Source organism: Theropithecus gelada, chromosome 8 (genome assembly GCF_003255815.1).
Source record: "Theropithecus gelada isolate Dixy chromosome 8, Tgel_1.0, whole genome shotgun sequence".
In the NCBI taxonomy this organism is placed as follows: domain Eukaryota; kingdom Metazoa; phylum Chordata; class Mammalia; order Primates; family Cercopithecidae; genus Theropithecus; species Theropithecus gelada.
The window spans coordinates 94,381,842-94,409,033 of NC_037676.1; the positions used below are offsets into that span (position 1 = coordinate 94,381,842).

At 37.5% G+C, this 27,192-nt stretch overlaps 1 protein-coding gene across 1 annotated transcript in view; it reads right to left on the reverse strand.

Annotated features, from left to right (window-relative positions):
• The window catches only part of RUNX1T1 (RUNX1 translocation partner 1), a 137,722-nt gene that overhangs the window by 21,161 nt on the left and 89,369 nt on the right, over positions 1-27,192 (reverse strand). Inside the window, 4 exon segments of the mRNA XM_025394392.1 lie at positions 7,462-7,663; positions 8,226-8,311; positions 12,937-13,187; positions 25,311-25,492. Coding sequence (XP_025250177.1) covers positions 7,462-7,663; positions 8,226-8,311; positions 12,937-13,187; positions 25,311-25,492 — 721 coding nt within the window.

Genomic DNA, 27,192 nt, shown 5'->3' on the forward strand with positions numbered 1-27,192 from the left:
CTTACATGACACTTTCAAAAATTTTACTTGAGCCTCACCCTTGAATGTTTATAACACCCAAATTGACTCAAATATTAACGTGCCAGGCTCAATTGACCTTCCACCTTCTATGGGCTGCACAGCAGGTGTCTTGAGGGTACATATACCACACTGGAAAGCTGTATGATGTTTCACCTTGGCTACATCTTCCTAAATTTCTCACTGACATATTGCCATGTCCACATACGCTCAAACTTTAACTGACTTAGAAACCCAATAGAAATGCTAAAGCCAATTATGCAAAAATTTTCTTAATGATAACCTACCTTCTAAAAGACGGTTTTTCAAAATAGCAGAATCTAAAGGGAAATAATCATACATACGTATTTTACAATATCCTCTCTAGTTCTAAGTTAGTGTACTCGATAAAGGTCAGGTCTACCAACAAAAAGAACAGAGTGATTGGTAGCAGGTGTACTCCTCAGAAATCTATTTGATACCCTGATAAACGCTACTTTATAGCTTCAGAAACCAAATGACTAATACATTTAATATCTTCTCTTCTGATTAAGCAGCAGCAATATCAGAATCTATATAGGGAAAACTGAGTTTGAAAAACAAAACAAGGGACAATTCTCTCCTAGGACTTTACTATTTTAGAATACTGGCTAATCTAGACACATCTACCTAAAACACCCTAAGATTCTAAGGCTTAGATTCTAAAGAAGCTAATTCTTAACCATTAACTCGTCAGCACCTATAAAATATAGATTGCTATAAAAAGGAATCATTGTTCTAAAATGTAGTGGTAAAAGCAAAGACAGAAGAATCTATACAAGATGGTTTAAAATGTGAAGTGTGTGTGTGTGTGTGTGTGTGTGTGTGTGTGTATATATATATATATATGCACCCACTGAAAGATGAAAACATTATAGAAAAGTCCTTCTAAGTTAAGTCTAGCTTGCTTTGGGTTGCAAATTGCTTGGGGGGGATGAGAGGGGATGAGGATGAAGAGAGCCTCTTGAAAATAATTCATGTCCATGAAGAGAGGAGACCAGGTCATAGTGACAGAAAATGGTGTAAGAAATGTGAAAGAACAGAAAGAGCAATCTATGATGTATGAAAGAGATGGAAGATGCACTACACTTACGACAGGATGGAGACCATTGGATACTAGATACTGCAAGGGCCGCCATCAATATACATGAAGGGATGAGCTGATAGCCTTTGGAGAAGCAATGTGACCTCATATGACCCAGGACAGCAATGCTCAAAGCTTGGCAGCACCTAGGTATGGCCTTCATCCTGTAGTGGGCAGAGTGAGGCTATGATCATGATAATATCTATTACAAAAACCATCAAAAGAAAGAAAGAGTTAAGTAATTTTTATCTTTACAAATGCCACTTGCTTTTAAGGATAATACATTCAGAAATCTTCACCCTAGGTTTCAGAAGCCTAAATCCAACCTAGAAGCTAGCAACTGCTTTAGGATTTCCATTTTTTACAACAAACATACTTAATGCTCCAGGAAGTAACCATCTCCTCTTAATTTTAAAAGATGGACATATTTAACTAATAGTCCCTTATTTTTAAACCCAATATAGTTAAGTACAGTAGGCATTTGCATTATGAAGTCAGCTGAATGACTGAGAGATTAATTTCATGATGTGATTTAAAGAAATCAATACAAGGGTACAGAACTCCAAACATTTACATGGAAATATACACAGAATAACTTGTTTGTGTTTTTCATATTCTGAGAGTATAGAAGTTGAAATATTTCATTGGCTGGGAGAAATCTATTTTTCTTTAGACTTGTATTATGAATTAGGGTCCCAAAGGTACAACAGATTTACTATATTTAAGACAGGAGTATTTTCTAATCCTGTGCCTATTAAAGTAGCCAACTGCTTAGAAGTACTTTGTAGATGAAAAAATACTCAATATACAATCTTGAATGCCAAGGAAAAACTTTACTAGTTTCATTTACCACTATTTTTTAAAGTTCATTTTATTTTATTTTTTAAATTTTTTAATTTTATTTTTTGAGACAAGGTCTTGCTCTGTTGCCCAGGCTGCAGGGCAGTGGCACAAACATGGCTCACTGTCACCTTGACCTCCTGGGCTCAAGGAAACCTCCCATCTTAGCCTCCTGAGCAATTGGGACCACAGGCATGCACCATCATGTCCAGCTAATTTTTCGATTTTTGGTAGAGATGGGGTCTCACTGTGTTTTCCAGGCTGGACTCAAACTCCTGGACTCAAGGGATTCTCTCACCTCAGCCTCCCAAAGTGCTGGGATTACAGGCATGAGCCACTACTCCCAGCAAAAAGTTATTTTTGAGAATGCGCATCTAAATAATAGTAACAGCTAAGCTATAACACATCTACTATGTGTCAGGCACTGTCTCATAAGTTTTTTACCTATTAACTCATTATACAGAAATGCTTATGAAATATGTATTAGCATCCCCATTTTACATGAGGAAACTGAAGCACAAAGAGATTATGACCTGCCAAAGGCTGCAAAACTAATATGGAGAGGAATGAGTAATTTGAATCTAGAAATTCTACTGAGTTTGTGCTTTCAACCTTCATGCTAGATTTCCTGAGGATTTACAGAGCAATGAGAAATTCCATAATTCAATCATATGACAATCATAAAACTTGCCAGCTAGCAGTATTTTAAAATACTAATTCCTCTACCAACCCACTTGGGACAGGGATGGTATTAATTCAACAAGCTCCTGAGCTACTAAGCTTTTTTTTTTTTTGAGACAGAGTCTCATTCTGTCCTCCAGGCTGGAATACAGTGGTACGATCTTGGTTCACTGCAACCTCCTCCTCCAAGGTTCAAGCAATTCTCCTGCGTCAGCCTCCCGAGTAGCTGGGACTACAGGGGTGCACCACCATATCTGGCTAATTTTTTGTATTTTTAGTGGAGATGGGGTTTCACCCTGTTAGCCAGGATGATCTCAATATCCTGACCTAGTGATCTGCCCGCCTCGGCCTCCCCAAGTGTTGGGATTACAGGCGTCAGCCACCACTCCCGGCTCTAAGTTTTTTATGAATGCTAAGTTTGATTTTTCTTTACACTTAAACAAAACGTTTTGATATTTCTATCTCTGGCAAGTACTAAACTCTTAACAAAACAGAGTGAAGGTATTTTCTAAATTTACTACGACATCATCACAATGTTCATACATTTTTTAAAAGCACAGGGAAAGTGTATTTATATTTGAGAATTTATGTCCAGTCCCTGACAATAGCCTTAAACCTATCATTAGAAAAAAATTTTGGCCAGGTACAGTGGCTCACGCCTGTAATACTAGCACTTTGGGAGGCCAAGGTGGGCAGATCCCTTGAGCTCAGGAGTTCAAAACCACCCTGGGCGATAAGGCAAAACCCCACCCCTACAAAAAATACAAAAAAATTACCTGGGTGTGGTGGCAGTCACCTGTAGTCCCAGCTACTTCGGGGGCTGAGGTGGGAGCCCAGGAGGTCAAGGCTGCAGTGAGCCAAGATTATGCCACCACACTTCACCTTGAGTGACAAAGTGAGACCCCGTCTCAAAAAAAAAAAAAAAAAAAAAAAAGAAAAGATGTGGAAGACTTCTAGAAAACAAAGAGAGAACACACAGATACAAGACAAACTACAGAAAGATTCTAGAATAGTCAAAAGCTAGTAAAAAGGAAAGTAATTTAAAAGAAAAATGTCAGGAGCCAAGAGAGTGACGTGACAACATTCTGAGAGAAAAAGGAACCAAAGACAAAGAAAGGAAAAAGATCTACTACGGAGATTCTGACAAGCACTTCAGAAAACATACAAAGTGCTAACCAGCAACTGCCTCTCTATACATATAAAAGTAATTCTACTTCATGGTCAAATCTGTCAGTTCTGATCACATTATCTTGCTCTTCTTCTGTGAAGTATACCATGTAATAAAACTTAAATGTAAAGTAAGTCATACTTTGAAAATAGAGACAGCTGTGTTAAAATTTGCTTTCTAATTTTGTTAAGAGTTGGATATTTGGAGTTCTCCCTGGAAAGTAAATGAGTAACAACAGTAAATATAATAAATATCTATTATTTCAAGAAAACCTACTTTATGAAAAGTCCTTCAAGATGTCAACTTGCATTTTATTTAAAGAACAGAAATACCATTATGAATTCAGTGTATACTCAGTTACTCAGTGTTAAAAACTGTTTCAGAAGTTATTCAAAAAAGAGATTTTAGTATCTTGGGAAAACCTTTTTTTTTTTTTTTTTTTTTTGAGACAGAGTCTTGCCCTGTCATCCAGGCTGGAGTGCAATGGCATGATCTCGGCTCACTGCCACCTCCGCCTCCCAGGTTCAAGTGACTCTCCTGCCTTAGCCTTCCAAGTAGCTGGGATTACAGGCATGTGCCAGTATGCCTGATTAATTTTTTTTTTTTTTTTATCTTTAGTAGAGAAGGGGTTTCACCATGTTGGCCAGGCTGGTCTCGAACCCCCGACCTTGTGATCCACCTGCCTCAGCCTTCCAAAGTGCTCAGATTACAGGTGTGAGCCACTGCGTCTGGCCAGGAAAACTCTTAAAATTCAATTAGTAATAGATTAATTGAGTTATTTTACTAAACCCCTATACTCACTCAATACTACGGATATATTTCAAAAGTGAGAATGGGATTGAGTTTAACAAGCACAACACATCAGTCATGAAAGTTACATTCTTCTCTGTGAAGTCCCCAAATATAATTTTAAAATGCTAAGAATGTGTGTATGACTAAACATTCCCAGTGTTTCCAAGTTAGGGATATAAGTAGGGCAATATTTTGAACCAAAGATATCTTCTATAATATATTCCGAAGGTCTCATTTGAGACCAGACAGTAGTTTAAGAAGCAAAAGAATTAGGCTAAAAGAAATACATACCACTGGGGATATGGAGATCTAAATGTATATAAAGATATAGACATATCCATAGATTTATCTGCACACGTGCACTCCATTAAACACTTTCCAGCCACAGAAAATAGATTTATCAGCCAATAATCTCCAATCCTTTCACTACACACATCAATTCATTCAACTCCAAAGCCTGGAAGAGGGACTTAGAAAGCACTTAATGTAAATGATTGTGGCCCATAATTACAAACCACCTGTCCTCTTATTTACAGCCATAGCTCTGTCTCAGAAAACAGTACACAAGGCTGAAAGAATCAGCTAGTAAGGATGTACAGTGAAAAAAACTGTCAAAACACTATTGGATGCTAAAACTTGCACACTGCAGAGTTCTACACAGATTTTCTCTAAAGTTATAATAGTGTCTTAATGGCAACTTAGGATTCTGTGTCCATAAAGAACATAATGTCTTAATGTTGTCTATAAACAAAGAAATTAAATGCTGTACCCTTTGACTAATATAACTTACAAAAGCTTAAAGCCAAACAACCATCTCAGGTTTAACAAAAATATAAATCCACTGAACATCACTAAAAATAGTACAGTTTGCGTACTTTTAAAAAGGAGTTTTTTAAAACCAAGTGTATTTTGGTTATGTAACAGGGACAATGAACCTCTCTTCCTGGAAAACATGATATACACCTGTATCACCAGAATCTGACTGTAGCATTAGTGACTATACACAAAATGGCCCTTGTTCTATGTGCTGATAACTCACTTAGGTATGAAGTCTGATCAATTTTGGAGATGTTTCTTTTACAGTGGATGGCAGATGATAGCAATCTGGTCAGTTTGGTCAACTGAATTGAGGTAACTATCCTATGGCCTTAACACTAGCTATTCCCTTGCCTTCTTCCACTAGACCCAAAGGCCCTCAAAGAAAGAAATGAAGACTCTTTTTCCTTCATTAGAATGCCTAGCACAATGCCTGGCATATAGTAAGCACTCAGTAAATAAATACTGACTCAATGAATCTGTTCAATAGAATAAGCCAAACTAGATGTTTTAACTCCCTAAGTTTTATTTACTTCAAGGCTCTCAATTTTTGCCTAGACTGGATAGTTATAAATGTCTCCTCTGTCCTAAGCAAATCTCTCATGATTAATCAATTTTTGTTCATAATAAGGAAATAAACACAAGACTTTTTTTCCACTCTGCTCTAAATAGTTTGGTTTCGACCAATACAAGCTCAAACCAAATGTAATTCTGTTTTCGCTGCTTGCCTTACTCTGACCTGACAAATACAGTTTTGCCTTTAAAATATGCTTTAGAATAATACTTGTTAGGTAAATTAAGTGACTTAGACTCTTCCATTATTTAATACTTATGACAATAGGCATTCAGCATTCAGAGATTAGCAAAAATCTACAAACCTAAGTGCATAGAAAGCTACACTAGCTGAGAACAAATTGAAAACAATAATGTGATCAATAGACAGATCATATACTTCAAGTTTTTAACTTTTGATAATCAGTCATAATACTAATGAGGCCAAAGTTATGAGCTTAATCTGCACATGTTTTGCAGCATGGACAGTACTCTAACTTGAATTAGCAGATGGGTATGGGGTTAATCACATAAGAGAATATAAGAGAACAAGAATCCACAGAAATCCATCTCCGTAAGGTTACTCAAAAAGTATTCACACGTAATAGGTGGTAATGTCAGCGACAAAACCATATTATTAATTTAGGTAAAAGTTCACAGGCCACACAAAAATTCTTTGAGGTTGACGATTTCTTTCAACATATATGGGATTATATTCTATCTATAACCCCAACAATTCCCAAATACCAATAAGTAATACAGTTACATACCAACATTCCATTTCTAAGGCACAACTATATTATGAGTCCCATTATAAAACTAGAATTAATACAATCATGATCAAGTAATGCAAGTTAAGATCAAATCAGAGGAAGAGTGCTGCATCGGTATCATTAATTTAAAAACAGCTGTAGGCAAAATATATAGTTTTTAGGTCTCTCTGGGCAGGGGCTATTGAGAAAAAAGTAAAAAAAATATATATATATATACACACACATATATATATGTGTGTGTCTGAGATTCAACTAACAAACAAGATTGTCTTATGGGCTGTTTCTTGAATTAATAATTTGAAACATACATCCTCGTGTGCAGTGCTAACATTGGTAGGCAGTGGCAGAATTCACTAGAGACCTTGATGGAAGTGCCTAAGCCCCAGGCCCACTCCCTGAGATTGTTTTTGCTATTTTGAGGCATTTTGAAGGAGCGCAAGTTTTAGTTAAGCACATGAAATTCTGGTTCAGTGCGGAAACTCTGCCATCAGCTCAATACATTCACCTGGAAAAGGAATTTAAGTTTTGTGGCAATCTCTGTCTATGCCAATCTGCCCAAATTCCTAACAGACAGATAAGACATATTGGAGGATATGTAAATTGTTTATTGTCTTAAAATTCCTTGCATATCCTTTAATTTTAAAAAGAAGTTAAAAATAAAGTCAGCATTAACAGCATAAGAAATATGTGTTCGAGATACTCATCTGAAGAAAAGTTACCTAGTGTAACTGGGTCTGGGTTGACGGGACTCTGCTGCCTGGAGTGACTGCTGCTACTGCCGCCACCTTTTTTTAAGTCCTCGGCATCACTGTATCTCCGGATCCAGTAATTCAATTCTTCCCGGTCTGCTTCTTGACACCGCCTTAGTACGGTGAGAGATCGCCTTGTTTTTTCTACCATGTCCATTATGCAGTTTAACAGCTATGTGGGAAAGGGGAGAATAGGGAAGAGCGTATAAATCATCACAATTAAAGATTTTACTGAATAGTGAAACAAACCATTTCAGGACAATGAAGGAAGCAATTTTATCCCTGAAGGTTTTGGTCTAGTATTTTCTACAGCTAGATTTGAAATTCAGAGCCAAGAGATGAGAAAATTCAATGGGAATGAGAAGATAGATGTATGAACACAAGACAGAAGGGAAATTTCACCTGAAGGCACTATAGCCAGTAAATCCACCTCTCTAAATACTAATGCCATTACTTTATAAATTAAATAACCTTTTCACAATAAAACAGTAGCCCACTGATCTGGCTTTGAGAATTCCTTTCCAAGATCTAAACATTTCTCTTAAGTGGCTTTCATATCAATTTAGAAATCAAATCCTACATTCTACTTCAAATATTCTCGCTCATTATATTTTTCAAGGATAGCAGGAAACACAATACCTTCAAAGGATCACCAAGCTTTTATTTTATCACATAACCTCACTCCAGTTGTTTTCCAAACATTTTTTAATCCCAAATGATTACTGATGTCTTACGTGGTCAAGATGTTTCCACTCTTCTGCCCATTCTCTGTCTGTTAGTCTGTGATCAATCATTTCTTCTTGACGTGTGCCATGCAACCCTACAAAAATAGAGAAGGCTGAATAACCTTAAAGCGTTCAGTATACAACCCATACACACACAGATTCACAGCAAGGACTATGTGGGCAAACGCGATGTAAAAATACATTTGATTTTGAATGGAGACATGATTCAGAATTACCTAATAGGTTCCTCACAGAATGATAAAATACTACAACTAGAAGGAATTTTAGAGGTCAGCTGGTCAGAAGACTTTATTTTACACAAAGAGACAGTTAAGCGACACTAAGCCCACAGCTAGTTATCCACGTAACACTCTGTAAGTAAAAATATATTCTAACTCTTAATAAATACAAGAAACCACAAGTAGACATTAAGTGCTTTTTAAAGCGTTGACGTCCTGCATTAAAAATAAAGACAGCATAAGTCATTTTACATGGGAAGGGACATGCTTTCCCAAAACAAGCATGGTAAATTTTTCCATATTTCAGCCTTGTATAAATGAATACAATCCTAACACATATACCTACATGACAAAATTAGACCATGAAGAGAAGGCTTGTATAATATGGAGCTACATATACTCATTTGGTTTACCAAAAAATAAAAAATTAAAGTAAATTGGACATCCTTCATTACAAAATTAACATACAAGATATAATTTGACAAATATCATAAATCCAAGTGAACCAACTGAAAATCCTAATTTGAAGTCCATAAGACTTAATGCTCATTAGCATCATAGTTAAGATACCACTATGAAAAAGTAATATATAAGTGTTTACCAAGTGAGCACCAGTATTAACGAATTTAAGCAGTTAGCTAGGATGCCCATTAAAATAGGAAGTAAATGTGTCTCACTAAAAAGATGGGCTGAAAGGTTCCGATCAGAGAAACCTGGAAACGTGTTGTTCCTCTTACATATTCACTTTATATTCTGTTGAATAGGAAAGTCATTGAGCTGTGGCATTATTTTGCAATTTAAACGAACAAAACTATTATTTTTGGTTACCAATTCTCAAAATGTTACTCTGAACTGCAAATAAGGTTTCTTATAGTTTGGGTTTCTAGATAACTGGGCTACCTCTCTGTGGAACTTATGTAAGAATTAAATGACCAAACGAGTTATAAGACACTGAATTTTACTTTTTGTGAGATTTAAGTGGTTAGAAATCCCTTTTTTTTTCGCTGATGTACACAAATAAAGATGAGTCACATGACTCTGTTCAGTCAACCATGTAAAGAGATTTCATTTACAACTGATGGAAGTGAACAAATTTATGACAACCCTTTCTCAGACTAACTGAAAAGCTAAATGCAAGATGCTTTGTACCACTCCTGTCCAATTAGAACATATTCTAAGATATATTTTAAAAGTTAAAATTGTCAATGCCACCTATTGGTTAAAAAGTAAAAGTGCAAATATGTTTTATTAATTTGCATAATATAAACACATTGGGAAAAATAGTACTTAGTTACTGCTCTGTTGTGATTATTTCAAGTTGAAATGTTTGCAAATATGTAATTTTTGTTAACTTATTTGTTGCCTGTGTTTTAGGGAAAAACCACTACTGTTAAAATTAGTCACCACAGAAAATAACCAGAAAGTGATAAGGATATAAATGTGACAGTGACTTCCATGTTAGAGGCATCTGAATATTTGCCTTTAAGGACAAGAATTCCAGAGGTCTCAAAAGCTTGAAAAATTCAGCAGAAGAAATCAGTAATGACACAAGCTGTAACGCCTGGAGTAATATTAATGAGCAACAGGACGTCTGTGGTAGTGCGATTTCAGCATTTGTGAAACAGTACTAAGCTTCATCTCATTTAAAATACTAAGTGTATTAGAAACATGTTTGAGCTCAAGTACTTGCTGAAAAAATGTAAGATTCATTTGCTGCTTTTGAACACTGAAAGTCATTTGTTAGATATAATCAAATCTTTAAAAATAAAAAATAAATCAAGATTTTACATTTACTAATTTCTCTATTTAAGATACTTAAATATTCAGCAGCACACAATTTTTATTTATAGTCATAATACCAGAGGGATGTACCAGGGGAAAATAGCTCATAATCATTAAATAGCTCATAATCACATTTTCATTTGTGGGAAATTTGACACTAATGTTGAGTCTTAACTAGTTATTTTGTTTTAGAATATTTTAACTAGGCTAAAACTCTAAGCTTACTTATAAACTAATGCCGCTAACAGGTTACTTTACTGAAGGATTCTAGTGAGTATATGTACCTACACATAATAGGCATTTATAAATCGTACCAGACTAAGTATATCTTTATGACAATTTTTATATTCTCAAAATGGCAGCCTGATGTAATACCATAATTTGTTGCTCATACATCAAGATTTTATTTTACATTAACACACACTAAACTCTGCCAGACTTTAGGGATGGTTTAGTAGCTGCACATATTTATAGAGATTAGCACTATTAGTTTTATAAGCTAATATAATTAAAAGGTAAGGAACATGGTCTGAAGAAAATCACATAAAACCAATGGATACAGATATAATTCATAAAGGGATATTTTACATTACTTGATGAAAACATAATCGTTGCACATAAGTGTAATTACTTCCTTGCTGATTACTGTATAGTGCACTGGAACTAATATTTCACAAAATAGCACCTGCTGCCTAAGAAACAGGCCATTTGCTAACACATCTACAAAATGGGATCCCTTGAATTGGTCTCACCATGACCTGATGACTCCACTGCTATTTAAAAACATGCAGTCATGGTTTTCAGTACTTAAGTCATAAATAAATGCTAAGGCTTTGTGTAGAAGGGAATTGTTATCACATTTGATTTTGGGGTCCAAATATCAATCCAGATCAAGAAATAGCATAACCACCTTTGAAAGCTCTTCAGAAATGGTACCTGCGAGAACATTAGACAGATTGGCTATTAAGAAAGCACAAATTATATGCTTAGTCATTTGTCTGACACACTATATAAACGTAGAAATTACTGTTGTGGAGAACCAGAACTACTAATTTACTATCTTACAACCAAACCTTCAATCGCCCCTCCCCTCATCCTGACTCTTCCTGCTTTCTAAACATTTGGGGTGTTGGGCATAGAAAGGCAAAAAAGGCCCTACACGTGGAGCCCCTGTTTGCTAGCAACGTACTTGGAAATCAAATGTAAACTTTATATATTAGACTCTCTCTGCCTGTGGCTAAAAAAAAAACAAAACAAAAACGACCATCACTGTAATCAAGTAGTGAATAACTGGCTGGCTACATTCCCCAGAATTCTGTATCCTCAGCTCTGTTTTTGGGTTTTCTACTTGCACTTCATCCCCTGCTCTTTCTAGTGTACTGGCCACTAAGTCACCCGCCTCAGGAAAGTTTGCCAGCAATTCGTTACAAGGTAGAGAAAGTCCTGTTGGTGGGTGATGTGGACACAGGAGATGGAAAAAGAAGAGGAGACTCACTATTGCTCTCAGTTAGACTCATCACTAATTAAGAATTGAAGGCACTCCAGTAACAGTGTACTTACTAATAACCCTCTGATACACTATCATCTCCACCACTGAACCACTAATCATGTGTTTAAAAACTTACCTTGTTCATCTTCTCTCTCACTTTTCATGGTAGACATTTGTTCTACAGAAGGCAATGTCTTCAAAATGCTTTACTACTTTTTTTTTTTTTTTTTTGAGACAGGGTCTTGCTCTGCCACCCAGGCTGGGGTGCATGGTGTGGGGTGCAGTGGCATGATCTCATCTCACTGTAACCTCTGCTTCCTGGGCTCAAGCGATCCTCCTGCCTCAGCCCCACAGGTAGCTGGGGCTAAAGGAGTCCACCACCATGCCTGGCTAATTTTGTAATTTTAGTAGAGACGGGATTTTGTCACAGTGCCCAGGCTGGTCTCAAACTCCTGAGCTCAAACTCGTCTACCCATGTCGGCCTCCCAAAGTGCTGGGATTATAGGCGTGAGCCACTGCACCCAGATAAAATGCTTTACTTCTAATAGTTTTATGCAAAGAAGGAATGAACACAGGGAAATAGAACACATATTTGCCCAAATTCACTTCTTCAGTATTCCGATCCTTGACCCCAAATTGTCAATATTAACTTTAATCACTGGCATTTTCAAGTAAACAAAAGTACCAAATCATTCCTCAGGAAACATCTGTGAAGCCACAGATAGCATACCATATCATACTTTGGAAATATGGAATATCATGGAGGCTCGAAAAAAATCAAAATAAATGTAGAGACTATCTGAAACAAAAGACACAATGCAAGAAAATAAAGTGATTTTTAAAAATATTTGTGGCAGGCAGACTGCATATGAAGTCTCGTGTTAAAAGAGAATTCAAGCTAAAAATTTATTTTGCATTTGTTACAAACACAATTGAGGGTCTTGTATTAATATAGATGCCCTCCTCCAAAGAAATTTAGTGTACTGTCTTAAAGAATACAAGTGATTAGGAGAGAGACAGCGCACAGCTGTTGAAAAGTCTATTAATACCAATCAAGTTTTTTTCATAAAGGAGACAATATAAAGCAAGATAAGATAAGATAATTTTTATCCCTATCACAGATTTCAAGCCTCAAGTTCAGTTCAGAAGTAATGGTGCAAGTCTTCAAGCACCCAATCCCATAAGAAGTGAACAGATCCTTCAGTCTTACCCATAGGTCTGTTTCTGTCCCTGAGGTCCCTGTGGCTGGGGTGTCGATAGGAGTCCCTGTAGTGGTGGGCAATGGCCATATCATCCAAACGGTAATGCTGAGGTGGAGGTGGGGTGGGGTGAGGCAGGCCATTGGGCTGGTAGGATAAGCCGTTATTTGGACTGTACCGCTGGCCTGGGCTAATAGTGCATGGTCGCTTGCTTGGATGTTCTGAGTGCAAAGGCTCTCTGTCAAAGCCATTTTCTTTGGTTCTAAGAGGGAAAAAACAAGAGTTTGTTTCATCATCTATTCAGAAATCAGCACAGTTCAGTCACTCATATTTGAGCTTGGAATAAAGACAGAATATTTTTTACTGACCAGAAACCTAAACTCAGCTTCCCAGAAAACATACGGGAATTCACTGAGACCTGTGTCGAGACCTAAATGATCATAAGCCTGCAGATAGGAGAAAATGCTTCACTTCTCATCAAATTAGCAAATATCTTTTCAGTTGAAGCTCATGTGGTTAAGTCACAAACAAGAGGAAACTCAAGTCTCCTGTAGATAACATTTTCATTCAAAAAACAGTGCTTGATTTCTAACAAGTTACCCTAAGACCGACTATATTTGATGAAGAATCATCAAGGTAAAACATCACCACTCTCTTGATGAACACTTGAGCTACACCTATTCCGTTTGGTATCTGACTTCTGTGTCAGAGAACATCTAAGAACTGTGTTGTTCAATACATTAGCTACACGTGGTTGCTGAACTTAAAATGTAAGTTACTTAAAATTAAATAAAGCTTAAAATTCAGTTCTTCAGTATCAGCAGCCACATTTCATGTGCTCAACAGGCACGCGTGGCCGGTGGCTTCAGTAGTGGACCGCACAGATATATAACATTTCCATCATCACAGAAACTTCTACAGGAAAGTAAGGATCAAACTGAGTGAACACAGCATGCAATGCAATGTCTGGGACCCTGACACTATCTTGAGTCACCAAGGTAATCAATCAGCAGTCATACAGAGCTAGCCTGGACTAGAAGGAAGATCTAGGTCATTATTTTATTTTAAAGTTGAGGAAACACATACACAGAGAGCTAATGTATCCTGTCTGGGGTTACCAGGTTATACGGCAGGACGGGAATACCCTGACGACACATCACCATGTGATGCACAGAACTCTGAACTTGGCTTTCAGAAGGAATGCATTCTATAAATAAGACCTGATAACTAGTCACGATTCCTTGATTCTCAAATAAATGTAGGACTCAAGAAGTAATTTCTGGCTGTATATACTTCTACTGCTTAGAGACTAGCCCCTAATATATTCAATAAGATAGAAACAAACCATATTCAACTTTGACTGTAATCACTGCTCCCAAACTTACTTTTTACTTACAAGACCGGCACTCTTATCTTTAGACAGGTGGTAACATCTATTTTCTCAGGGACATTTTCTCATAAGAATTCTACTGGTTCACAGTGGCTACAGACTTCTACATGCCTTCTTTATTTTAGGTAGTAAAATAACAGCATAGAGGCACTTTTTCTACTTTCCTGGCATCTAGTGACAGCATCTAGTCTTTGTCTGATAATACTAGAGCAATCCAGGTGGAAACTGAATCAACAACAGAGACGATCAGGGGCAACAGGATTCTACAATGAAACATCCTTTATGCCCCTTTAGGGTGGGTCCCGCAGTGACAATTCATACACACCAGGTTGAGAAGAATAAAGGACTTAGAGACAGAAGGTAAAGACATAGAAAGAACTGAGGGTAAATCTTCAGAGTTTTATGTTAAAGAACATGCCCACTACATACTAAGAGGGATGCACTATTCTGAATAGACTGGCCAATATTGGAAATGATGGCAGAGCATAGCCCCCAAGGGAGTGGCAGCCAGGAATCCTAATGCCACTCCCATCAAAGTATGTGTCTACACTAAAACATACTGACTCCTTACATATTGATCATTGATATCAGACTAAAATATCCAGTGTAGCTGAGACCTTACCTAATTGCATTGCTTTAAAATAATTTTTAAAAGTGAACTGAAACATTCTAGATACTGATTTATCTTCTAAGAGTATACCCATGTGATTCAAATCTGTATTTGCATATCCTACAAATTTCTAAATAATACACTTCAATATTCAATGCATATTATCAGCATAAATCAGTTGGAAAATACTGAAGACTATTAGCGGCTGTGAACATAATGCTAACATAGCACCTACCTTACTGGCAGTGTGGTGTAGTGGAAAGAGCATTGGACTGGGAATCAAGAGACCTGAGATCTAGTCCTGGCTCTTCCATGACTAGCTGTGTGACCTTGGGCAAGTCACTTAACCTCTCTAGACCTCAGTTTATTCATCTGTAAAATGAAAGGGTTGGACTAGATCAGTGGTTTTCAAACTGTGCCACCTGAGGTGCTTAAGGGATTTTGTAGGCAATGAAGAACTTTTCCCCCAAAGAATCAAGATTCTCAAGATTTAAAGTGCCAGAGGAACCCACTTCTTATTATCTGTGTTAATCATCGGGGTTCCACTTAAGATTTCATTTTTAAAGGAAAAAGTCTGCGGCTAAAATCAAGTTTGAAAACCACTGGACTAGAAGATTTCTGCAGTCCCTTTTAGTTTGCAAACTCTGCAATTCAAGTATTTTATATTTACAGCTAAATACCATAGTTACACAGATCAAAACACACAGTGCTGATAGTCCTCTGCCCAAACCATAAGTACCTAAGGCAATCACCTTAGCCAAGTTCTCTGTTCCTTGGTTTGAACAATTTATTATTTATACCTTATTTTTTGTGCAAAAATTAGAAAACATCCTCTTAGTGCAGCCCCTGTAGAATTTCTAAATAATGAAACATCTTTCTTTGACCTATTTGGGTCAAATCACTCCAACTTACTAGTTTTCCCTCTCCTTGATCAATGAAAACAACAACAACATTGGAATAATTTTTACAATTTTTAAATGGTTAGATACGCTATTTATCTTCATCCTTAGTGGAACCCTTTGTTCAGTGCTATTACTTCAATGACCCAATTAAATGGGAGGAAAAAAGCATTATTTTTTCCTAAAGCAAGGGCAGTAATGTCCTAAAAGGCAGGCTAGGGCCCGAGTCTGTTCTCTCATTTCAATCAGGTCTTACTGTCCTATCCTGGGGCCCATCACCCTGCTAGCTACTGAAATAATAAAGCTCATGACCTCACAAGGGTAGTTTACATTCTAACAGTTGTGAAACATTAACACTTGCAGAGGTGTGGTGACTAATACCTGTAGTCCTGGCACTTTGGAAGGCTCCAGGAGGAAGGATTGTTTGAGTACAGGAGTTTGAGACCAGCCTGGGCAACATAGTGAGACCTTGTCTCTACAAAAAATAAAAAAAATTGGCTGGGCATGGTGACGTACACCTGTAGTCCTAGATACTCAGGAAGCTGGGGCAGGAGGATCACTTGAGCCCGAGATCGAGGCAGGAAGCTGGGGCAGGAGGATCACTTGAGCCCGAGATCGAGGCTGCAGTGAGCCATGATCATACCACTGCACTCCAGCCTGAGCAACAGAGTGAGACCCTGTTTCAAAAAGAAGGGGAAAAAAAGAAAATACAAAAACTTCCACTGTCCACAAAAATAAAGCTATGAAGGGTCTCTCTGGTGCTTCCTCAAATTACTAATGTCTACTTATAAGGCCAGTTCTATTCAAAGCATGTATGTTCAGAAGGGTAACTCAAACAATTGCCATTTGTCTGTCTGCTTCTTAGAAATGCCTACACCTACCTATATCTCATTTGCTTGGGTGAACTCCATATTTGCATTCTTCGTTGCCCTTTTCAGTGTATTAGGCAAAATTAGCAAAGACTTTTCATTGTCCCATACCAGTATACCCATGAAATAACTCAAATTCTAGTCGAAATTTGAAGTGAGAAGTCTGTTATGTCTTAAGTATTTCTGAAAGATTTTATTTGTTTTTTAAGTCTACCTGAGGATGTTCTATCTCCTTACCAGGCGACATTTTCCTCAACACAATCTAACCACTTCCACATTTAGATCCCAATCGTTTCTCTCTCGAGGTTTAATGTTCTAAGGGCAGGGGATCCTTAGGACCCAGTTGTGTGATCTCCAGTTACCATCTTTCTGGCTTCAGTATTCTGCTCAGTGAAATGGGACTAATAGAAAACAACACTTGTAGAAACAAATTAAGAGGCAACCTAATTTATACTTTACCCCATCTCAGGCTCTTTTTTTCCCCAGCTCCTCGATAACAGAAACTGTAAACTATTAGGAAAAGAAAATAAATGTCCTTTAAAAACTACATGAGGCTGGGCGTGGTGGCTCATGCCTGTAATCTCAGCTGTTTGGGAGGGTGAGGTGGATGGATCACTTGAGGTCAGCAGCTTGAGACCAGCCTGGCCAACATGGTGAAACTCCGTCTCTACTAAAAATACAAAAATTAGCCAGGCGTGGTGGAGCATGCCTGTAGTCCCAGCTACTCGGGAGGCTGAAGCAGAAGAATCACTTGAACCTGAGGCAGGGAGGTTGCAGTGAACCAAGATCATGCCACTGCACTCCAGCCTAGGTGACAGAGCGAGACTCCATCTCGAGGAAAAAATAAAAATAAATAAAAACAAAAACTCTACACGAAATATTTTTTAAATGATGATTAGCTAGTGTGTGCTGGTAATCCCTTAGTAACATTTATATAAAACAGTGTAACATTCAAGGAAACAGGGAAGTATGAAAAAAAATCCATCATAAAATCATGACAATAAGTAGAACAAGAGGACAAATCTCCATGGCAGAAGTGGGTGTAAGTTTTTTTCTCTACATTGACATTTTTTTTTTAATGTGAGGAAATACCACTATAAATATTGTTTTAGGGGAAGGTAAATTGATAGAGCACAATAAACCTAAGAAAGAAGAAACTTAAATTCTAATATTCATCCTGCTATTTATTTATTTAAATAAATTATGTGCCTTACGCCCTCACTTATCTGAGTTTTGACAGACATTTCACAAGTCCAAACTGGCCTCATTTCTCTTTTGCTTTCTGTACCATCTTCTACCTATTACCCAAGTAGAAACTTGAAGTCACTCTACAACTTTCTTTTCCAAATCTAAGTCCTATTGCTGATCTCAAGCATCTCTACACGGGTCCCTCCTTCCAGTCCCAGGATACCTTTGTCTTGGCCCTTGTCACACCACGGTGCCACTTTGCCAGTATCCCCCAGAGTCACGGGCCCCAGATTTGTTTGCTGTTTGTCTCAGCAGCCCAGCCAAGTCCCATCCCTAGACTGTAGTTCCTTGAAAAATGAGTAGGAGTGAGACACTGGGTCTAAAATTCTTTTAAGACCAGGCATTGAAGATTTACTTTATTTTATTCTTATATTTTAGAAGTCTGTATCTAAATCTTAGGATGGTAGTTCTATTAAACACAGACCAAAGACCTTAATAACATCAAAGACATCTTCCTTTCCTTCTCTAACACGTGCAGTTTAAGACTGCCATAGAAGGACTAGACATTGAATCGGGGCGGGGGGGAGGGCAATCATTCTCATCATCATTATTTTTAAAACATAATTCAGCAAAGGGTCTCTTCAGAAATGGTTACGAAAGAGGTGACTTTAGATATGAATTTCACATAATACACTTTTATTGATACTGAATAAGGTATGGAAACAAAATACATTACAAACTCCCCAGCGCCCTTAAAAAGAAAATCAAACTAAAGGAGAGAAGCACCTTTAATCTCTCCATTGCTAAACAGCCACCTAGGAGTGAGAACTTTCTGAGCAGTGTGCTAATACTTTTAGAAGTAAATAAGAGGCAGGTGGATACTTGCCACTCCAGACACACAAACGTGATGCCCAGCCCTTCAAGGATTGCAATATGCAGGTTGGGGGAGCCATCTGAGCCTTCCCTCCAGCAGTGAGAAGGTGGAATGCTTCCGTCACATGTCTGAAGCTGACCATCTGCTCAACAGTTAGGCTGTCTGTTAGTGGCTGCTCCCCTTGCCTTCTCTAATCTCTGCCACTGCTGAAGTATTCAATTTCTGCTGCTCCTGCTGTTTGGAACTCTGCTTTCTGATTCGAATCTGTCATCTGTATGTTTCTATTGGAGCCCTCCAGTTTTTTCTGGTCAGTGAACCAATCACTGCATTTGGTTCCTGGGCTGTCTGTGACTGTTTTTATTGTATTTCAGAGATGCATTTTTTTAACCAAATAAATAAATAAAGATGCCCGGAAGAGAGACCATTTAATACACTGCTAAAAATGACTGCATTAAGTTTAATTTGAATTATTTGATCAATAGTGGTTTTTGTTCTGTTTGTAGTGTTCTGTTTTGTTTTAGGTACCCAGTATGTGCAATGCACTATCCTGTACTTCAGTGGCAGTACAAAGACGAGAGAAACATGGTCCCTCAACCTTCCATAAGATTATTATTTAGGGCAGACTTTAATTCTTTACCATTAAAATGATTTAATTGGAGGTACAAGACTTCTATACTTTCATACAGGACATGTATACAGAAGGTACCATTAAAAACAGAACAAATGTGGTATGTGAGAGCAGAGTGAGAGATTACTCCAGAATGTGTACTCAAAAAGACAGAGGTTTTGGAGTCACATGGACTTGGCTTCAAATTGTGGCTACGCTATTTGCTGGCCATATGAACTCAAAAGGCTGAATCCCCTAAGAGCCTCAGTGTTTCTGCCTGCAAAATGGGAAATGATTACCCAAAGCTATGGAGAGAACTATAGGAAAGAATCTAAGAAAAGAGCCTAACATGAATTTGGCATTCAATAAGTTAATCAAAGCACTCTGTTTTCAAGCAGGGGCATTCAGAGGCTAACGGTACAGAATCACGGCTATGAGAGCATGGGCGTTTGAGTCCAAGAACCTAGGGTCAGAATCCCATTAGGGCTTCTGACAAGCCATGTGACTTCACACACATTATTTGGCCTTCTTGAGTCTATGTCATAGGATTGTGAGGAAATGAATGCTATATGTTAGTCTGTCGATTATTTAGCACAGGGCCCAGCATACCTGAAGTGCTCAGTAAACAGTAACCATTATTATAGTATTTATAAGTGGGAAGCTTTCATTCAAATAGTAGATATTCAGTTAGGCCGTGAGGTATTAATAGAATTACGACACATAAGAACTAGGAAAGACAGTAGAAACCATCAGCTGGAATACAGATTAAGAAGTGAGGAGTATGCAGTAAGGTTAGACCCTAACAAAGCAGCAAGAAATCAGGTTAACAAGTTAAAGTTTAAGCTGGAATGTGGAGAGAACAAAATGCCCTCTATAATTTTGTGCTGGGCACAGTGGCTCATGCCTGTAATCCCAGCACTTTGGGAGGCCGAGGTGGGTGGATCACCTGAGGTCAGGAGTTCAAGACCAGCCTGGCCAACATGGTGAAACCCTGTCTCTAATAAAAACACAAAAAATTAGCTGGGCATGGTGGTGGGCCCCTGATGTCTCAGCTACTTGGGAGGCTGAGACAGGAGAATCGCTTGAACCCAGGAGGTGGAGGTTGCAGTGAGTCAAGATCCCTCACCGAAGCCTGGGCAATAAGGGCAAAACTTCATCTCAAATAAATAAATAAATAAATGTAATTTTGTGCTATTTCACTGAAAGACCTCCCAACTGATGTGACTAATATTTTTAAAAATCACTCCTTGCAACTGTGGAATACATAATAGAAGGAACGCGAACTAGAATGTATAAATTGACACAAAATCCCTACATTTTTTTCATAGAATACTGAATGCAGGTTATACACATTTAATTCGTATTTGCACAGTTGACCCTACAATTCCTTGTAAAGCATATCTATCTTTTCTTTTAGAAAGATAAAAATAGTGAAATCTCCTTCATTTTACAGAAACAAACAAAAAAATGGACCTAGTCGGTTTAGTTGGTGTGTACTGTTGTAACAATCTTACAAATACAACCAATATGATTTCAAAACGATTGCCTTTGACCCTCCAACCTTCAGCATTTTCTAACTGAGGAACACAGTTAGTCAGGAACACAGGCTAGCTGTGGCTCTTCTACCGTTAAAAAGATATATAAAACCTCAGAATGTTATACTATGGCATCTACCCACTTGAGCAACTATAGAAAATAAATGAGGGAAAGTAAGGTGAAAAAAGAGAAGCTTAAGTCTTAGTTGAGTTTCCTTATTTAAATTCTGCACATTGAAACATATTTTATGCAACTGGAAGATTTCAAGTATGCAAATTTGCTTGTTTCTCACTAAGAAACTTTGCAACATTAGGCAAGTTCTTTGGGCCTTACTTTGTGCAAGAATAAAGAGATGGGAGCCAGCTGGGTGTGGTGGTACACACCTAGGTCCTAGCTACTCAGGAGCCTGAGGCAGCAGGTTCACATGAGCCCACGAGTTTGAGACCAGCCTGGGCAACATAGTTAGACACTGTCTTAAAAAAAAAAAAAAAAAAATACAGATAACATCCCATGAGCAAATCCATAAATTTAAAGTATGTGTAATTTTTTTTTCTTTTGGTATGAAATATAAAAAGGCAGGGTGTGGTGGCTAATGCCTGTAATCCCAACACTGTGGGAGGATCACATGAGACCAGGAGTTCGAAACCAGCTTGGGCAACACTGCAGACCATGCCTAAGGAAAAAAAAAAAAGAATGGGGCCTGGTGTATCCATAAGATCCCTCCCAGGTGACAAATTACATATCTCTAAAGTTCATGCAAGTCTTTTTAGAGAATAATGTTTAATTCTTGGGGGAGGAGGAAATACATATTAATCCAACTACAAGGCCTTTGTATTGAAAGTTTAGAAGTGTTAAACTGAGAGTAATGTAAAGCATAATTACATTAAAATAATGACATGTAAGGGGATTAATACTTAACATCAATCATTTGAGATAGTAGGGGGAACAAAATGGGAAACAAAACAACAATGTTACCCATACAAAAGCAAAGATTATTTGATTTGATTTCTTAAGCAAGAAGAACCCTAAATCAGAAAAGTAGCATAACAGGTGAGAATACGATACTAAAGGCAAATTAGATCAAAAAGCTGTGATATCAAAGCTCTGAGAAAAGAAAGACAGCAATGATAATCATCCTAACACAATTATTTTCTTTAAATCTTAATAATTTTAATCCTTTCTGCAGTCTCAAAGAAAGAAAGCATTATCTAACAGTTCTTTTCCTTCCTCCTACACAAAAGTGCTTGTCTTTACGAGCTACCACCGTGAGCAGTTTTAAGGAGTGCTCTTAGCTTCTACTCTGTATCTGAGAGAGTTTTCATTTCGTTTACATGGCTCCAAAACAAAAGACTGCATTCTCTTCTTCAGCACCTCCCATCACAGCATGATAGAAGAATAAATGTTTACTATAAATAACTGACTTTTACATATTAACAAAGAATAGAAATCAGAATTTTCTACTTAGTTTCCCTAATATTTTGGGAAAGAAATAACATAATTTTATAACAAAAATTGTCTTTTTCTACTTTGGGTTCTACAATATTCTCTCACAGACCTACAACATCAGTACACTTGTTCAGAGACACTCTCCAGAGCTATATTTAAAAGAAAGTAGAAAACATTTCACTGTTCCATACAAGAAGAAAAAAAAAAAGATTTCATAGACTTCCCTAGAGTACTCATTTCTCTGTAAATAACAATAATGTTTAAAAAAGGAAAAAAACATAACCAGTGACAATCATATTTAAGGACAAGAAGAAAGTTAAATTTGCCAAAACCCATCCCTGAAACACGTGATGACTGTTTAGTACATTAACTCAGCAATCGTCACAGAATTTAAGCTCCCAAAGTTGTAAACAAAATATAGAGCGCTCTTTTGTTCATGACATGTCATGAACAAATTACCAAAATGTGTTTTCTCCTCAGGTGTCAGTTTTTCCCTCTTTTAGTGACTGATGGCTCCCAGTGTTATTACAGAAACAGATTGATCTTTTTAATGAGCCAGTTTAATAGACTCCAAAATCTCACCGTGGCTGCTCATCCATGTCAGACCATATGTACCAACAAAACATTCAGTAAAACAAAAAAAGCTCTGCTGTCAGACAGCTCCATACTCTATAAAATTTCATATAGTAGATCTGGATATACAGATAAATAACCAGAGAAGAGGAAAATGCATATGCAAACAAGATACAGAAAATATATGCAAAAAGAAAAAATACTGTAGAGGCCCATATTTTCTTGGCTCTGATCAAATTCCCACAAGATACAAATGTATTTACACAACATATTCTCATTACCCTTCCTCCTAACTCTAAGGAAACCCATTTGCCATCTTTGCGATATAATGTATATTTCAGTGCTCCATTTGATAAAGAATATTCCATCCAAAGATTAACCATGTGAACTCTGACTCTGGCAACCATCCATGAAAAACCAAAGGGAAAATCAGACCAAAGACTCTTTTTAGGAGAGTTCTACCCGACTGAATGCATACACTGATGCATGCACAGCGACGGAGCATCAAAACAAGAATGCTGAGCGTCTGCGGAATTTAAGATGAAGTTTTCACATCAATATTAACACACTGCCCAGCACTTACCTTAGGACTGTCCAATGATAGTCTAAAGTCATGATACATTCAAACATAAAATACTGGGAAAGAGCTAGTGAGAAAACAGTTGGAAATACAGAGAAATGAATGAAACAGATTTTCATATTCCCTGTTATGGTTATTTAGCAGTTAGGAATGCCAGAGTAAGTTGTGTGCATTTTCAATTTTGCCTACAGGATCATCTCTGCATTTATCTTAGCTATCTAAACCTTTCCCTGTTACACTCCCCCCACCGCAACAACCCTAAATACATTTCCTTCTTCCAATTTTCCATTGAGTCTCTCCTTCATTCTTTCATCATGGAGCTAAAATATCTCACTATCTGTATGTCATACTCATTTCCTGCAGGGTAAATGGGTTCAGGTCAAACAGGAATGCACGTGTAAATCATCTAATGTTGAGCCACCTCTTGGTTTTCAGCATCATGTGGACACGCCACTCAGGCATCAGGATTAAGCAGTTCCCTTTAAAAGCTAAATTACTAAGTGCTCTATTTCACTCTTCAATGTGACCAAGAAAATACGAGTTGCAAGAATAAGAAAGTAGCTCTGTTTGTGGGTCACAGATGAAGGTAGGCCTATAATACGTCAAAAGGAGACTAATATTTCACTGTTTGCTTTAGGAATTTTAAACTATTAAGAGGTTCTATGTCAAGAGGAACAAAATTCCAGAGATTGTAGCATAAAAACTGCTTAACAGAGGATTATGCAATAACAGTATGTAAACTGGCTGGCTTTTAAATAACATTCTGATTTGCAAAGCAGCTAATACATTTAAGGATAGCTAAGTCGGTCACAAAGAGATGTCTCTGAGCAGCTCCAAAGATCTTAAGCTCCTATGAATGTGGAACATAACTGTGTCAGGGTGTTAACCTCTCGAAGGCTGTCACACCCATGCCTGATGAAATGCAGCAAAAGAGAATAGATAAGCAGAGAAAGAAAGCAAAGTATATGCTACATAAGTTTTTGAATATAGCTTCATTATAAAATTCTCCATATTTCAAAAATACTATGCAAAATGATGCTAATAAGACTGTGCATTCCTATACCAGAAGATACAGATGAGGATGAGGTATTCACAAAAATTATTTTACTACGGTAAATGGGAAATTTCATGTGTATGCTTTATTCAACAATTACTTTGTAGGGTTTAATGGAGAAGTAGTTTTATGTTACATTTCTTTGCATTCTCAGTTATGAGAGCACAGTATCTGATAGAACAGTATCTAACAAGTAAAATTTTCAGCAAAAATACCATCTATGGTCTCTACTGTATAACTCTTATCTTCACTTAGTTCATCTAGTGTCCCAGAAGTTTTCTCTTAGTTCGTATACAAACCAAAACGAATAGCTACTGTACTGTGTTAAGAAATACATACAGACAAGCTTCAAAACCATCACATTTTAAGGAAACTAGGAACAGCCAATTTCAGAATATTGAAGTAAAATATGTGGTTGGGTTAAATTACTTAATAAATGAGAATTTAAATACTGATGTGCATCTAAGAGCCATCAGTTGTACTTGGAAAATCTAAAAAATTGTTCATCTTCACCATTTAGCTTTACTATTACAAGCAGAAAAGATTAATCTATACAAAAGCCAAACTGTCACAAGCCAGAGATTCAAAACTCTGTAAAATCCCAGGCCAGAGACAGATTCAGAGACAGATTCTCAAGATGGCCACAATGGCTTATTGCTATTGTGCAAGAGACATAGGCCGGCAGTTTAATTGTCACAATAAACGTGTTAAACGTTGAGAAAAAGGCCATGGTTCATCCAGGCTCCTCCTCCCTCTCACCTGTCTGGAGTTCGCCTCTTCCCGTTTTCGTTCACATCGAGAAGCAGCTCTGAGGAGTCAACAGGTGAGGTGGTGCTGGCATCCAGAAGCAGCTGTTCATGCTGGGCGAGGTACTGGGCAGGGTTCTGTTTGGCCAGTCTTGCGCAGTGGAGGAGCTCACGCTGCAGCAGGGGCAAGTTGGCCTGCAAGGGAATGACAGGAATGAGAGGAAGGACTGAAAGGCTTCTTCTGTCCTGTTGACTTACTCTGCTTTTCGAACACTGGAGCAGAGTATGCAATGCAGCTACATCCAAGGTCAAATGCATGCCATGGACTGGAACCACAGGCACAGTTCTCAGCACTGGGCTACCATGTGCCCAGATTGCCCTAAGTGTGAGGTGACTGACCCCTGTATATTACTTTACCTCTCTTTTATTTCTTCACTGATAACATTGCGAGTGGCACATTATTTTTAGGGTCACTTTATACTCGAATATATGTTCTACAGTATGTGAGAACCTAGCTCCAACAATAAGAACTTTTGTTCTCCACAGGGAAGATAAAGGGTATACAAAATATATACACAGTCCAATTGATTTCAGAATAGTTGCCCTGATACATTCAATTTTGTATCTGGTGACTCACAAAGGTCAAGCAGGCTAATCCTAGAAAATATCTTTTATCAAGTACTAACTTAATGAAAATACACTTAAAAATATAGACATGAACATAGAGATTATTTTCCATAGTCATCAAGTTCAGACAACATTTAAGTAATGGCCTGGGTATAGTCACATATCCCAAATGGAATTAATGCATAAAGCAGTATATTCTAGTAGTCTTCAAAAGTAATCTGCCTTCTTTGTATCAGTTTTATTCTAAGGAATGTATACACACACACACATACAGACACACACATATCTCTTCTAATGTTAGAAGAAACCCTGTATACTGGTCATTCTTCCTCCTCAGCTAGGTCAGCACCTTGAATAAAGAACAGGCTGGCTGATAGGCTGATCGGTAATTCTGGCAATCTCAAATGTAATAAGAGAGAAAGAGGCAATTTCACACATAGTAAAGGCATTAAAATGAAAACCTAAGAAGGCATTTTACTCTGAACTTACTTTGACATTATAAATCCAGACTGTCATTGCTTTCTCTCTCTCTCTTATTTTTATTATTGTTTGGGGAGGGGCAGTAAGGCAGAAGAACGGAGAGGATACTGGGAAGAGTCATTAGCACTCATCCCCAATAACACTTAATTCCGGGAAAGATCAATCACATAAATCTCTTTGCAACTTGAAGATTTCATTTGCAGGAACCAGGTGCCATGTACACCGATTAACCCATCAGGTAGAAAAGCATTTCTGAATACAGGAGAGGTCCGGCTGACTCAATTTTTGGGCCCAAGAGCCTTAAAAAATAGCCCTCTAGAGAATCATGGACAGGAACTACGGCTGGCTACTTGTACCTCAAATCCATTTTTTTTTTTTTCCGTCAGTGCTCTTTATTTCTTTATGTAGAGCCAAGTTTCTGGCCTATATCATTTTCCTTTACTCTGAAGAACTCCTTTTAACTTTTCTTTTTTTTTTTTTTTTTTTTTAAGTTCCAGGGTACAAGTACAGAGCATGTAGGTTTGTTACATAAGTAGATGTGTGCCATGGTCATTTGTTGCACCTATTAACCCATTATCTAGGTTTTAAGACCCATATATATTAGCTATTTGTTCTAATGCTCTCTCTCCCCTCACCCGCTAACTCCCCTCAAGTCCATTTTCTAACAGTATCAATCAAGAAACCATCTCGTAATCACACCAAAGCATATTTCTATACAAGATATAAAATACTAGGGTATTTGCTAAAGATAAGTGCGTGCCATACACTGTAATAATGGAAATGACTTC